Source organism: Lissotriton vulgaris, chromosome 10, assembly GCF_964263255.1.
Source record: "Lissotriton vulgaris chromosome 10, aLisVul1.2, whole genome shotgun sequence".
Taxonomy (NCBI): domain Eukaryota; kingdom Metazoa; phylum Chordata; class Amphibia; order Caudata; family Salamandridae; genus Lissotriton; species Lissotriton vulgaris.
In genome coordinates this window covers 841445256-841460868 of record NC_141698.1, presented here as the reverse complement: position 1 = coordinate 841460868, position 15613 = coordinate 841445256, and the positions used below count along the sequence as shown (strand labels likewise).

General features: G+C 43.3%; 1 protein-coding gene across 1 annotated transcript in view; it reads left to right on the top strand.

Annotated features, from left to right (window-relative positions):
* The window catches only part of LOC147688870 (macrophage mannose receptor 1-like), a 758166-nt gene that overhangs the window by 127624 nt on the left and 614929 nt on the right, over positions 1-15613 (top strand). The window contains exon 6 of the mRNA XM_086941771.1: positions 10868-11014. Coding sequence (XP_086797897.1) covers positions 10868-11014 — 147 coding nt within the window. The remainder of the gene's footprint in view (positions 1-10867; positions 11015-15613) is intronic.

Genomic DNA, 15613 nt, shown 5'->3' with positions numbered 1-15613 from the left:
AAGCTCTAAAATAGCCTTAACATCCCATATGGATTGGTAATGGTATTTAGGTCTAGGGGGTCTCTTCAACCTAATACTTTCCATGACTCTACAAACAATAACATTTTACCAACTGTCTTACTGTTGATAAGAGAGTTACCAGCAGAAATGGCTGATCTATAACAATTAATAGATCTATATCCAAGTCTCTCTCCAGGCACCAACAAAACCATTTTCTCCAAATGTTGTTGTACCTATAGTGTGTTCCTGGGGGCCAAGATTCTCCGAGGAGAGTTGCAGCTGATGACAAAAAGCCAGGCAATTCATTTGATTTCCTGACACTTTCCAGGCAAGAAGGTTCAAAATCCCGGAAAGAATTAGATGGTGATCTTCTCCATCTGCGTTTGAAACCAGACCTTTGGCCGCTGGAATTAAGAAAGGAATGCTGCAAGCTAACTCTAGATTGGTCTGGAACCAGGCCTGAGACAGCCAAAAGGGGGTTATTAGGATTAAAGAACATTGGTCTTGTCTCACCTTCTGCAGAACCCTTTGAATCATAGCAAAGGGGGAAATGCGTAACCCCGAAGGTCTCACCAGCACTAAAGGAAGGCGTTCACTGCGAGAGCACCCGGATCTGGCCTCCAGCTGAAGTATTTCTCTAACTGGCAAGTCAGTCTGCTGCAAATAAATCTACATCCAGGGGACCCCAGATGCGATTCAGAGCATTGAAGACATTCACGTCGAGTTTCCAATCGCTGAAGTCTAAGAAGAATCTCAAGTTCCAATCTGAGGAAATGTTTGACTTTCCCGGGAGATAATCCACCTTTAGAGCAATCCTGTGCTCTAGGCAAAACATCCAGAGCCTCTTGGCTAAATTAGAGAGGTCTGCAGATTTGGTTCCACCTAGACGGTTGTTATAGGCCACTGCGGAGATGTTGTCCATCTTGAGGATAACTGATCCCTTGAAGAGAGTCTCTGATGGTCATAAGAGCGTATAACCCTGCTGTAAGTTCTAAATAGTTTTTGTGGTGAGAGGTCTCCGCTAGAGACCATACACCACCAGTGTTCTGATTGAGGAGGCGAGCACCCCAACCATGAAGGCTCACATCTGATTCCAAAACAAACTCCAGAGTTGAACCAAAGATTGCTTTGCCATTCCAGGCATTTAAATTCTTAAGCCACCAAGACAGTTCCGCTCTGGGGTCCTGATCTAGGGTTAGGTGATCCCAGTACCACAGGCCAGATCTCCGAGCTTTCGCTTTTATCCTTTGAAGAGCTCAGTATTTCAGAGGCCCTGGGAAGATGGATTGAATGGAGAGGCCTAAAAGTCTGGCTAACTCCCTTAGAGATAAGGAATCATGTTTTAAACAAACCTGATCTCTGTGCGAATTTTTGAAATTTTCTTTGGGGGAAATAAGACAAGACATTTTTAGGTGTCTACGGTAAAACCGAGAAACTCGAGGGATCTGGAGGGAGTAAGGATTGATTTTTCCTGGTTTATAATTTAGCCTAGTCTCTCTATGAGATCCATTGCAATCTTCAGGTCTTTCAGGATCTGTGAATGATGTTGGGACATGATGAGAATGTCGTCCAAATATATTATCAAGCAAATGCCTCTTTCCCTCAGAAGTGAGGTGATAGTTCTCATAAATTTGGTAAAAAACCGGAGGGCAGAGGAAAGACCGAAAGGTAGGGCCTGAAATTGAAAGAGATGGTTGTTCCAAATGAATTGAAGAAAGGGTTGGTGCTCTTTGGCCATTAGAATGGTAAAGTAAGCATCTTTTAAATCTATTTTGACTAACCAGTCTGCCTCTAGAAGTAGGTCTCTCAGGAGGTGAATACCCTCCATTTTGAAATGTCTGTAGACCAGATATTTGTTTAATTCCCATGGATTTATGATGGGTCTCCAAACTTTTTCTTTTTTTTTAACAAGAAAAAGTGTGCTTACAAACCTCCTTAAACTCCAAGTAACTTCTATGATTGCCCCTTTTTGAAGCACGGAGGCAATTTCCTCTTTTACAATTTTTTGTTGATCCTTTGATAGGGTTAGCACCTTCCAGAGAGACGTTTGTGTAAGAGGGGGATGGACAAAATACATCCTGAAACCTCTGACAGTTTCCAAAACCCAGGGATCCTGAGTTAACATTTCCCAAATCTAAAAAAAAAAGAATTGCAGCGTGCCCCCTACCTTTGGAGGGGAAGAAGAAGGCGGAAGAAGTGTACTTTCTTTGAACTGGTGTTGTTGGGCATACCGCTGGATCTGAATCCTCTGTTCCGATAGCCTCTCCCTTTCTGTGGGTAGAATTGAGGGTTGTATGGGAAGAAGCCTCTGCCAGAGCCTCTGAATATTGTAAAGGGCCTTTGGCCTGCTCGGCCGGAAGAAAGGCCCCTTCTTCCAGCCCATCCAAAAAGGTTAGAATTAAAAACGCGCCTCATATTTGTGCTTTGTTGAGGGCGGTAAAGGTAGATACATATTTGCCAATAGACTTAATCATGTGCTCACCAAAGAGGAGGCCCCTGGGATTTTAGGAGGGTTCCTTTTTGGCCATGTCACCCAGTTTCGGGATAATATTAGTAAGAATGACTCTCCTTCTCTCGATGTTAAGGCTTGCATTTGCATTGCCAAGGAGTACCATGGCCCTCTGGCTCCAACCTCTGACGAGTTTGGTGTCAAGAGGAGTGTCATTAATATGGCATTCTTCAGCCATATCTAAAATTCTGGCCAGGGGCCCTAGAATGTCAAAACGGCAATCTTGACAGCCCTTAAGAGATCCCTCCATACCTTTTCCAGGGTCTCTTCCGAGTTTGAACAGAAACTTGATCAAGTCGGGATCAAGGTTGGGGGTCTGACAGACCTTATCATGTATTGCGGGTCTAGGACACTTGGCCCTGAGGATACTACGAGTATCTCCTTCCAGGGCACTTCTGAGCCATCTTCTAATGAATTTCGCAACATGGTCTTGGGGAAACCATTCAGAACTTCTGGGGTGAGAGATGTTGAGGGTTGAAAACATTTTCTCGCCCAAAGGGTTAAGGATAACATTCTTAGAGGAGGACTGGATTTCCTCCTCAGTAGGTTGACTGTTGAATTCAAAGTCCTCATTGTCTATGTAGAGGACAAATTCATCACAAAAATTAGGGGACCTATCCTCGTCCTCCATATCAATGTCAGTATTGTTATGAACACTTTGATAGTTTGTGCCGCTTAGGACACCCATATTAGTTGTGCCGCAAGGGACACCTGAATAGTTGGTGCCGCTATGGACACCTGATGTATTCGAGGTGCGAGGACCTCCCAAAAGATTTTTTAGCTATTTTCCCCTTATTAATAGGCATATCGTTATGATTGGTATTAGAGCCTTCATTACAGTCGTCCTATTCAGAAGCAAGGGGTATTTTAGCGGCCATAACCTCCTTAAGAGTGTCCAACATACAGGACCTCATTTCTCTTTGAATTTGTTTTTTAAAAGAGTCATCATGAAAATTAGGGGAGCTTGCCACTGCTTCATCGGATTTTAAATGTGACATTTTAGGTTCAGAAAGGAGTGTTCTAGTATAGAGAAGGAATAGGTTGATAAATGACCCCTTTTTTATGCAAAACAATATAAATAAAAGATTAAAAATCATCCCCCCTTTTTTATGTCTCTAAGAATATGAGTGGCAAAGTAGCTGATTAAAGACAAGCAACTGTCAGAAGGTGCTCGAGATCAGCTGGTATTAGGAGGTACAGAGGAAAGGACCTTGGCAAAAGGAGGACACAGCGCTCCTGTTTCCAAGGTACACTCGTCGAAAGAGAGTCGGTAACAGGCAGAGCCATCGAGAAGAAAGTGGCAGCGCAACCCAATAAAGGGAAGTATGTTTGATGAAAGTAATGAGGGCAAGGAAGTGCTACCTCCGTGAGACCCGAGAGCGCGTTAAACAAGACAATAGATAAAAAATGACATAGCGGTGCGCGAAGCGCTCATGTGCCCACCCAAAGGAGGGGAAGGTAACGACCCAGGAACTCCAGTGAGAGGGATTGAAGGGAGGGTGGGGGGCCGAATTATTACCAAAAATTGGAAATCAAGGCTGAGAATATGGGAGGGTGGACGGGAGGGGTGGGGGAGCCCTTTCAAGTCGGTGTAAGGGTAGCGAAAACAAAATTTAAGATAACACAGATATGTATCGCAGTAAGTCAATGTAATATAAAGGAACTCATCTGCTTGAGAGCTGCATTTAAAAGAGGCAGTCTGTTTTGTCCTCATGCCTTTTATACTATCTGATTGTTCCATTCTAGAACTGTTTACTTTGTGATGTAGTGTGGCTGCTTGTGACTGCATTAAAAGATGAATGCATAATGTAGCCTCCGGTCTTGTAATGAAGTTATAAGGCACATCTGTGCGATGTTGGAAGTATGTGCAGTGATCTGTTTGATGTGTATTATTAAATGTGATTTGTCAGGCCAGTTCGCACAGGCTAATAAGACTCAAGATACCTGATATTTCCTTGTGTAAAATAATGATAACTGTAGTTGCAACCACAGAAGCCAGGTTGTAATGGGACATCGTTGAAGTGGCAAGTACCTTCTTTTCAGGTTGCAACTTTCAGAGAGACAATAAAGCAAAACATTTAAGTGTCACCCTCCAAGGTTGAGTGGAGAATAAAGTTAGATACAGTTAGCATATTCAATACGTATGCCGTCCAGTCAATGGTGTTTCTTTATGCAGTGCTCACTTTGTAAAACAAAATTAATTGCCAGTGATAATTAAGGGCCGGTGCCAGGCACCGGAAACCACCGGCTCAAATTAAGCACTGTCTTTGTGTTAAGAAATACAACACTTATTTATGCTAATTTCAACTGCTTGACAAGAACAGATTAAACAGCAATACAATATTTGTAACTTGAGTTCAGCAGGGTAACATATTAGGATTATTCTAAACCCCCCCACCTCCAAATTTTGTCTACTCTTAATGCGATCATAGTGGAGGGATGCTTCATGGTGGTTGTGCCCAATTCACAAGCTTGCGGGTAGGTTTATATATAGTCAGTCGAGTTTACCAATCCTCCCCAAACTGCTCTGGAGAAACTAAGAACAATAAAAGATCCCCCAGAACGCTAAGGTAAAATGGGGTAAAAAGAAAATGCAGACATCTTGTTAGGGTGTGAACACTGCACATCTCAGAGAGGCGTCTAGTCAGAACAGCACGTCTCAGAGGCATCTCTCCAAAGAGTGCAGCACTTTCCCTCAAAACATTTTTTTTTTTAAAAGAATGCACATATAACATTAGTGGAAAGCAGGAGTACATAAGATGGGCATAATGGCAGGATTATTGTTGGATATCTGGCTTATTCTTCAGCAACACAGCAGTTGCTATGACGACACCAACCATCAACCTGGATACTGATGTTGACCCCAGGATGCTAAGGCGACACATGGGCTTAACAGGCAAAGTAAGCTCTAAGTCTGTTTCTTCTTCATTGATCTACCCTCAGGGCATTGTGATTTTTTGCCACCTGGTTGTTAAAGGCATGCTTGGGATAATTGCTCTAAAATGGAGCACAAAGAGCTAGAGTAGAGCTCCACTCTTGTGATCGGCCTAGTTGAATTGTGCTGGGCAATGGCAATAGGTCCCCGATCTTGTCTAGAATGTGCAATTCAGGTTTTCTCACAGCTGTAAGAGAAACACTTGGGCCTTGAAATCTGGGCTTGAATAAACCAGATTGTCAGCACACCAGGCAGTTACTCTTCTCTTTCAGGTATTTTAATCTGTCCTGCAGTATATTCCCTACTCTTTTTTTCTGTATAATAGTGTATCATTTGAAATGGGATGCCACACCATATGAGAAGTGTCCCCCGTCTAGCTCAGTCGGAGAATGATGTTCGGTATCGCTGTCCAGCTCATCACATGTATAGTTGTTTTCCTTGTTTGTTCCAGTTTCTGGCATTGTAAGTATGCCAATACCTGTTGTTTTTCCCTGCGGTTATTGAGGCATCATGTGAGGAACGTCATCATTGCATCATCATTCTGGGCATGTGTCATGTGCCTTGTGGAGTATATTTCAAACTCTGCCTTCACCGTTTGAGGTCCTACTCTTGAGTGTGTGTATTTGGGCTGGACAGGCCGTGAGGTCATCATTCGAAGTCACCCACGGTGTTGGCTCATTGCACGACAGCAATATTATATGCACCAGTAACTTCAGCCGAGTGTTTGACCTGTTGACTCTCATTTCGTTTCCTCATCTGATTCTCATAGTTGCACCTCACTGTCATCTTGTGTGTGTCCATTTTTCCCTGCTTGCAGTTATTTAAAAAATGTAAAGATTTTCTGCTAATTCAGGAATGTCATTGGTCTCTGGTGGTGTGCGACCTGCAGACGTTCAGGATATAGAATTGCATAACGCAATTTATGTGGGATACGCTTCTTTTTCACTGCTGCAAATGCTTGGCACCCTTCTTGCACCGCAAGTTTAAAATCAGGGTATAGTGATACTTTACTGTCGTTGTTTTGAAGGTCTCCTTTTTCCCTCACTAGGTGAAGTGTCAGATCCTGGTCTCAGAAGTTAAAAGTCTGGCAATGATTGAGTGTTGGGTTTCCCCTGATGGGTGTCATGTTACCAGGGACTTGTGTGGTGTGCTTTTTCTACCACAGACATTGATGAGAAATGTTAGCTGGCTAATAATGTGGACAGTCAATATTTCACATATATTTCCATTTTGTCAGTGGTTTCTGTCACACCCACTATTCAAAGATTATTTCTTTAGGATTTGGCCTCCAGATCCTAGTTTTTGATTTTAATGAGTGCTAACACCTATTTCATATTCAGCAGTTTTTCTTTGCTTCTATATTGAGTATCTTCAATATATAATACTTTTTGTTTACGTTTCCATAAAATGTGTGTCTTGCTTATCCAATCTTGAAGTTACGCTGTCTATTCGACAACTAAAGGCACTCATAATCTGGTCTATGGGCTCAAGGTTCTGCTGCATGCTTTGGAGCAGGGTTTTTAAGTCTGCCAGCCTGTGTTTCCACCCCTTCAATTTATTGCTCCTGGTCTAGTGGCTGCACCCAGTTGGCCCTCTTGGTCTCTAATACAAACTGCAGCTGTTTGCAGTTATTTGTTTTCTCTCTGTCACCCAGGGAGGTTTAGTACAATGAGAGTGTGGTCATCATAGTACGTCGATACCTTCATCAAGTCCCACAGCATCTTGCTTGCTTTGAGTATTACTATGGAAGGTCTCATTTAGTCCATGCAGCCCAACAGGTTCCACCACATCAGGCAGCAGTGGCACAGCATTATGTATTGTCTCTGTTTCATTCAGCATCTTTCCACTTCAGAGATCTGCCACCCCAGGGCCTGGGTAATGCTAGCCTTGATGAGCATGTGCTTCTCCCATAGACGGTGTGCTCAGGGCTCCCTTGCCCCACTTGCGCCCCACCTTTATAGTGCCATTCTCTCTATTGCTACTGGCCTTTTCTATCTCTTTGAGTTCTCATAGTTGTATTTGGTGCAGCCTGCGGTGCGCCATTGCGGGGCCTCTGCTTGTGTCCTCTGTCAGCCCTGACCTCCTTCACTCCAAACCTCGCGGACTACCAGCCCTTGATATCTGGCCCCTATGATAGAATCCAGCTACCCATCCTAGGAGGCCTGCGCTATGGTCTGCTCCTCCTTTCCACATGTTGTGCCACAGCTCTGGGATCCCTGTGTGTCTGGATGTGCTTATCCTTCCACCTTCCTTATGTTTGGACCGGTTCCCACCAGGGATGCACTTCTTACCCAGTGGCATTACAAAATTTGAGGGGGTACCCCTGCAAGTTACATGAGGGGACCCACACACTCCAGACCTATTCAGGAGCTCTCAGGGTAGGGGCCCACCACCCATGCACAGTGCCAGAGGGGCCCCCCTAGAGAACCGGTGCCTCCGCACAACGGGGGCTTCATGGGATATTGTTACGCCACTGTTCTTACCATGTCTGACTCCTCACCTCTTGGGAATCGCACCACTACCCTTTCTGCACAGGGCCATTCTCTTGGCATTTCTCTGCTCCACCACAGTGGCCTCCTTCATTTCAGCATTGCTTTAGTCTCTTCATCCCAGTGGCAATTAGTTCACATTCCTAGCCTTGGCATCGCACTGCTTATAAGGGCTTATCGGAACTCCAACAATACTGCCAAGATTTTGTTTAGTGCTGGTCCATTCTCCCCATGGGCAGGCATGCACAGCTTTGGCAGTTTCAATGCTTTAAATGTGGCACACAGCTGGCTCTCTGCTTCTCAGCCACTAGCCCAGCTGAGTGTTGCTGATATTCACTCACTTCTGCTGAGATTTTCACAACGTATCATCCCCTGGTCAGAGGTGCTCCTCTGCTACATAGCAATGTTGTTAGCTGTCCAAGCATCCCCCATATTCCCTACTCCTTTGGGAAACACCTGTTTCACTCTTTCATGATGGTTTATGCATTGAGCAAAAAAGCAAAAATGACATGATGCCTTTTTAGTTCTTGCTACAGACAGCTATAGCTGGCAAAGAGGAAAAAAACAAGTGGCGGGTGCAATACTTGAAATGGTCTCAGCCAATGGTAATTACTTGGGGCTTCATTCTATTAACTGCTCTTTTTCCCACCATGCCACCATGCTAACACCCACCACACACTACAAACAGACCTTTCATCACACATAAAATACAATATAGAATATACAAAAATAGGTTTGGGTCATCCCTGTTTAGTCATTGGCTTCTATGAGCAAGCGTTCTTTGAGCAATGGCTTACTTGGTAGTCCTTCGCTTTGTTTGACCTACCCATGGTATATCACAGATGTATGCATCCTTTAATAGGTGATGGAGACAGGAATAAGTCCCTCTATGGCTTTCACAACATTTACAATTCAAGCATATTTTTTAACTATTTCCTACTTGCACTATCTATAAGAAAAGCATGTAATTCCCTTAACCTCAAAAGCAGCCTCCCCGGGTGGAAAACCCACTTGAAACTCTCTTTGTTCTTAAGCGAACCTCAAAGAAGCACCCTGTAGACATTTCTGTTGCTCTTTCGGCATGTATGCAGCTTGGATCAGGCTTGTCAGCCTAGAAACCTTTTCACTTTTTGGGAGAGGAGGTAGATAGTTGGAGCGGAAGAGTGGACCGGTATTTGCACCTAAAAATTATGCCTCTGTGAGGCATGCATTAAAGTGGAATAACTTTTAAAAGCCTCCACATTTATCTATCTTTCCATGCGTACTGCACTTTACAGCACACATACATTCTTGTCCCACATTTACCATTCTTCGAACAAGGCATTTCCCCGTCCTCCAAACTACTGAGTGCAAGCTCGGGATTCCATATAAATACATGTTTTACTTCTTGGTGCTAAATTGTGTAGACTGTGTGTTAGCTCAAATACTGCTCACATATTCTCAAAAATCTATCAATGTGGCCACTATTTCATGGACCCTACCTTGTAATTGGATTCTAGGAGGCAGGAGGCAATAAGTTAACAATGAGAGCTGCCACCTTCGTTTGCTCCTAGCATTGAAATGGTCTGTATAGAGTCATAGCTGCCTAGAATGTCCTCCCCTGTGATCCTTTAGTGCTATTTGTCTGAGGTTTTCTCAAGGACACCCTATAGTTTGAAACATCCAGGAGAACAAGAAAATGTCTTCTTTATCTGTTCTCAGTGATTGACCAATGTGTTTTCCTTATGCTCTGATCATTTTATATGTGCAATATGCGTATTTTATTGCAACGTCACAGGGCAATCCCTGTTACCACATTAATCAGCACATGTAGGAAACTGAGTTACCGGTTGGGCGGGGTGAAACAGTATCCACAATTCCTGTCAGGGTGAAGTCACAAGCAACCCCAAATTAACCTGTGTTTAACCCTCTGGTTATTTATGCAGCACTTCAAACAGTAATAAAGTGAGAACATGACACAAGAAAAATGCCACATGAATTCCAATTCAATGTAATGAATTCTTTGGGACCAAAATGACAAAATCCAATTCAAAGATTTGAGTGAAAACAATGCTTAAGTTCAGAAAGCACCAAATGTGGTTATCTGGTTGTGCCGGACTGTGATAAAGTCACGCGTTGAGGCAGACTGCAATGGAGTGCATTCTGGATACGGAGTCCAAGTTAGGCTCGCTGGAAAAAATACTTTCAATCCCTGCTCTGGAGTGTTGCAAGATCCTGAGTTGAGGATGCATCATGCAGCTGTAGTTCTAAAGATATTGCTGTCTGAGAAGTGGGGTCTCATATCAATGATGTGTTGTGCAGTGGCGGTCCGGATGAAGCTGTTGACTGGGCTTGTGATGCGAGGTCCTGTGTCATCATTTAGGATGCTGTAGATAAAGGCTTGCTTTGGTAGTCCTGCGTCAGGGATGCGTCACTCAACAGCGGTTCTGCAGAGTTGTGATACAAGGACCTACAACAGTGATGCATTGTGCAGTGCGGTTCCAATGCATTATTGAAAGTTATCACTTATTAAATACAATAAGGTAACCCAATGTTACTATGTTTTAGGGAGTGAGCACACAAACCTTAGCACTAGTTAGCAGTCGTAAAGTGCACAGAGTCATAAGGCCAAAAACATGATAGCATCAAAAAAATGGCGGAGGAAGTCATAACGTTTGGGAGAAGGCCACCCAAAGGGTGACACGTCTCACACCGCAAAAGTGTCATAAGTAACAATTTCAATACAACACTGGTTGTACTGCAAGGGCATAAGCTTTACACGTGCATTCCACCTCAGCTGAAAAACAGTAACAATAATCTTTTAGGTTGTACAAAATAGGATATAATGCAACTATATGGAACAGCATGCTCGTCAATCAAATCAGAATTTACAGATGTGCAGCCTAGGTTTGAACAATTTTACTCATTCAACCCATGAATTTTTCTTTTATTAAGGAAGTCCTTCTGTTGAGCCTGGAACAACCTGTGTTGTCCTTAATCCTGGAAAAGGAGCAAAATGGGAAAGTAAAGAGTGTTCACAGAAACTCGGATATATCTGCAAAAAAGGAAATGCCACAACTACTGCTGCAATTTCCCCTACAGGTACATATGCAACTTATTTAAAAGACCAATGATAATAGGGCTTCTGTAGTCATGGTTAGGTCAGAGATCCCATTGAAAAGGCATTTTTTGTTTTCTTTAGCACATTGACACCGGCTCTTGTGAGGGCCGCCTTGGGGAACTCCCCATCAATACAATAATTTTTAAACCAATATTTGTATTTGGGCTTTGCAAATTCCACACTGAAGTGCTGGTCATTGGGTGCAGGATTCACAAATCTAGTTTAACACAAATTATGGTTTGCATTGCTGTTGTGCAAGTTTTTCACTAAGCTCCGCACCATAAAACTTTAATTGTCAGTGTTTTTTCCATTTTAATTGGTAATCATAGCTGCACTTTAACGGTTTTTTAAGCTGATATATAATGGTGTATAGCATGACTGTAGTTTGGTTAAGTCAGAGTTTTGTTTCGCTAATAACTTTGGTACCATCTGTCACATCTGCATGAAACCTTGCAAGTTTTGTATAGATCTGTCTAAGAGTGGAAGGCTCAAAAAAGCAGGTTTTATGGCTACTATACTATTATCTTAGTGAGAATTTCTTAACTTTTTATGACTATGCAACTAAAAATATATGTCAACCATACCTCTATTTTAACTTTAGTTCTTTTAGGGAATTCCTTTGTTTAAAAACATTACTTTTAATATAAACACATGTTTGATTTATACATTGACACTTTCCGCCCTGCAGCCACTGTGTGGCTGATACACCAGCTCAGCTATTGATAGCTGCACCCCTGTACCCCTTTGGCATACTATTTAAATATTTTGTAAGTACATTTTCACACATTTATGTGCCCCTGCACTGGAGATTACTTATCTATGCCCCTAGCACTTTTACAGTCTCACTATATCCCATATTAGTAACTTGTCTGCCCTGCTGTCCTTGTTTAACTCGTGTTATCACCCCTATTATTCCTCTTTGTGGACCTGTGGTACAACTGGGATTTTCCTACTTTACTTTAAGCATGTGTATGTTTTCCCAAATAAATAGCAGCCTTATATGTACCCCCTATAAACCTATATGTTCTGAAACAAACCTACATTGCATCAGTGGCGGCCGTCACGGATCGAGGGTGGTGAGGTAGGGGTGCGGCGGGGGGGGGGGGTGGGGGGGGGGGGTCAACTGGGGAAGGTAAAGGAGATTGTAAAAAAAAAATGTACAAACCACTTACCTTATCGCCTTGTCCTTCGTCTCTGCTCTGCCGGACTAGGGCCAGGAACAGGAACCAAATAGCACACCCATGCTTCCCTGATCAATGTTGGGCTTGGTAAGCACCCAGGCTTCTCTGACCAATCACATTGCTGTAATGCAGTATTGTGATTGGTCTGAGTGCTATGGTTCGGCGCTGAGACAGGGACTGGGAGCCTCTGCATGTTCTCCATACATGCTGTAATGCAGCCTGCCTGGAGAACATGCAAAGTGCACATTAATGTTTGGCCGGCCCAGAGGACCTGTCAAACATTCATGTGCACTTGGAGTGGGCAAGCCACTCTTCCCCCTGCTCCTCTGTCATGGGAGCAGCCCTGCCCCGTCTGTCACAGTCATTTTATGTTTCCTTTCTTTCTCTGCTTCAATGCAGTGGGACGACGCTCCTCCGCCTCTGCATTGCATATGTCTGGTCTACAGACTTAAAGGAAAAATGCATCTATGCAGGAGTCTGTGTGAATCCGGAGGGTGTATGCAGCCTCTCATGCTTCTGCGCTCTATAAAATACGTACCATTAAGATGGTTAAAAATACAGTTCGGTAATCTCAGCACCAAGATACCTTTCAGGGTGAACATGTGTTTTACGAATGCATTTGATATGTCTGCTATTTGCTTTGAGAGAAAAATGCTGCAGGAAATCGATGTATCTCTTAGAAATAGTTTGTCACACATAGTGAGAAGTTGTGCAGTGTTCTCAGATAGTTCTTCTAACTAAATGAAACTGATACAGGAAGGCAGTTTACTTCCTTTGTCTTTTTTAAGTGGTTATACTAATTTTTACATAAAAAAATAGAGATGACTGACATATTTCCTTGTTTCTTTGGGTTCAAAAATTATGGATACATAATTATTAAGCTGTGAGGTTGTTCCTTAAAGTAACTTATTGGTATTGATGTATTTTGTTTCTGATAATGTCCATGAAATGTAGCCAATTGAGTGCATTAGCTTATGTGAATTGTTCATGAATTTCCATGATATGCCTTACCACACTTTTCCTCCACTTTAGAACTCTCTTGAGAAGACACTTGGCACCCTTCACGTGTACTATCGCTCTTTCCTCAAGCAATCAATAACAGGAGTTAGTTGTGGTTCTGTACTGTACGATACAACAAGCCTTCTTGCATATATTTGATAATGTTTCCGTAATTAGCGGGGTGTAAATGCTGAATGGTAAGACGTTTTCCATTGCCATGGAATCCTTGGGTCGCCACTATGTAACTCTGAGATATGATTGCTTTTCATTAATATTTGAGGCTTGCTAGACAATATGGTTCTGGAAAGTTTGCTTGCATATCTCTTACAATTCACACTTCCTTAGTTTTTCAAGGATTCCTACTCTCCAGAAAGGTGAGGAGATGGTACAGATTCCTGAAGGCTGTGCAGAACGAGGGACAAAACTCTAGCTTTACAACATTTCAAATGCCAATGGCAATAAAGAATCCAAACTCTTCACATGTGAGTTCAAGGTTGAACTATTTGCCTCGATTGTGACATGGCCACACAAATATGTGGTCTTATAGTGAATGATGTGTGCTAAAAATGGCAGGGGCAGATACTGTACCACATTGCACAGGAAATATAAATTCCCTACTTTTAGAAAATACATGCTCTCTTGTAAATAATGGGTCTACATTCCTCCAGAGTACAGATTCAGGGGGTAGCTCCCTCATCTGCTCTGCAAGGGGACCTGAATTACAAAGTGTAGGCACAGCCTGAAAGATTCATGCCTTCTTTTGAGGAGGGTATTGACGCCTTCCTAAACGTAGGCTTATTTAGTCATTGCAGTCCTCTAGAATTCAGGAGCAGGAAACCTATTGGAAGCGGTGCTATTGGGGAGAGCAAGCAGATGGTGGGGGCTCCTATCTGTCAATCTCAGTGAGCTGAAATGGTCCCACAGACAATGAGCTTCATTTTTAATCAAGCAAATAAAAATTAAAAAAAGGAGTGAAGAGCTGGCCTTCCTAGCACAAGGAGTATCATGCTATGGACAGTACCGACTGCCTGCATTTCAGCTCATCTGTCTGAGCAGATCAGGGTGGTAGCCTCTGTACCCCCTCCTTCAGTTGTGCTGGAGGGGTTGTATGAATTATCCCATGCTCCCTAAACATCATTTTATGCAAGGTACAAAAAGACACTGAATGCGATGGTGGGATTCCAAGCACAAGGCAGTCATTTCTCCAGCGTCTACCCAACATCTCCATTGATTTCTTCACACTGCAGGGAGTCAGATTTATGGGCAATGTGCCAATATCTCCCCTCAAGGAAACACAACTGGGAGATTTGAGGAAGCCAGGCCTGTGCTAGGAGAGACCTGCTCAGCCATTTAGAATCCCTGTTGTCTACGGTGCTTTTCCATCTCTTTTGGTAGGCATATGGCATATATATTCAGGCACCCCAGTAATCACTTCGCCAGGGAGAGAAATGGCTGGCTAAGCAATTTGTGGTGGGGAAATTGTCCCCTTTCCCCAAGGTTAACCATCCCCCCATGTATTTTCTCACTGGTGACCAGTGGTGCTTGCTTCTCCTCTGGGGTAAGGGGGCGGAGGTGTGAGGGGAAATAAGTGTAATCACATTGCTGATCTCCCTGGGGATGAAGGTGGGTTAAACCTTTTTTGGCTGTCAGGTTAAGGGGAGTTAATCCCTATTACACTGGATTTATTTAACCTATTTCAAAACTCTTTGTATCTTCCACTCTTAAGAGGTGGATGTTGGGGAACAGCCTACAATCACCCTTCCTGGAGGGCAAAGGCTGTTTTTGCTTCTAGGGGAAGGCAATGAATCACCCCCTGTCCCATCAGGCTTTCTTCTTCCATTCAGGAGTGATGTAGGTCGACTCCTATGCCAGTGCTGTGCTTCCCCATTTTTTATCTCTTAGTATTAACCTTGTGTCTAATGGTCTATTTCTCTCTTCTTCGGGTGATATGGTAAACAGTACACCAATTACACACCCAGGGAGAGGCAAAGTTGTTTGGTATGGTGTAGGACTTGGCTTTTTTGGCTAAAGTTCCCTAAACATTTTGCTTTCCCCCTAGACCGTTTCCCTGACATAGAGTTGCCAATTTAGATGCTTTGGGTACTTTGTCACTGCTGATCAGTGTAAAAGTACAAGTGTTCCCTATGTAAAGTGTAATGGTAATTTGTTGGCCATGAGTGGTATGTTTGCCTTACTAGTAAAGTCCCTATTGATGCGCACTGTGTGTGCCAGGACATGTAATGCAAATGCGTTCGGAGAAGGGAACTCAGGCCTTCAGTGTAGGGCCTGCGCGCAGCTTGCTAAGTAAGCATGTTGTCCTGACAAGTGCAACCACTTGTCAGGCCATACTTTCCCTTTTGCAAACACATTGGGCACCCCTGTGGTAGGTCCCGAGTAACC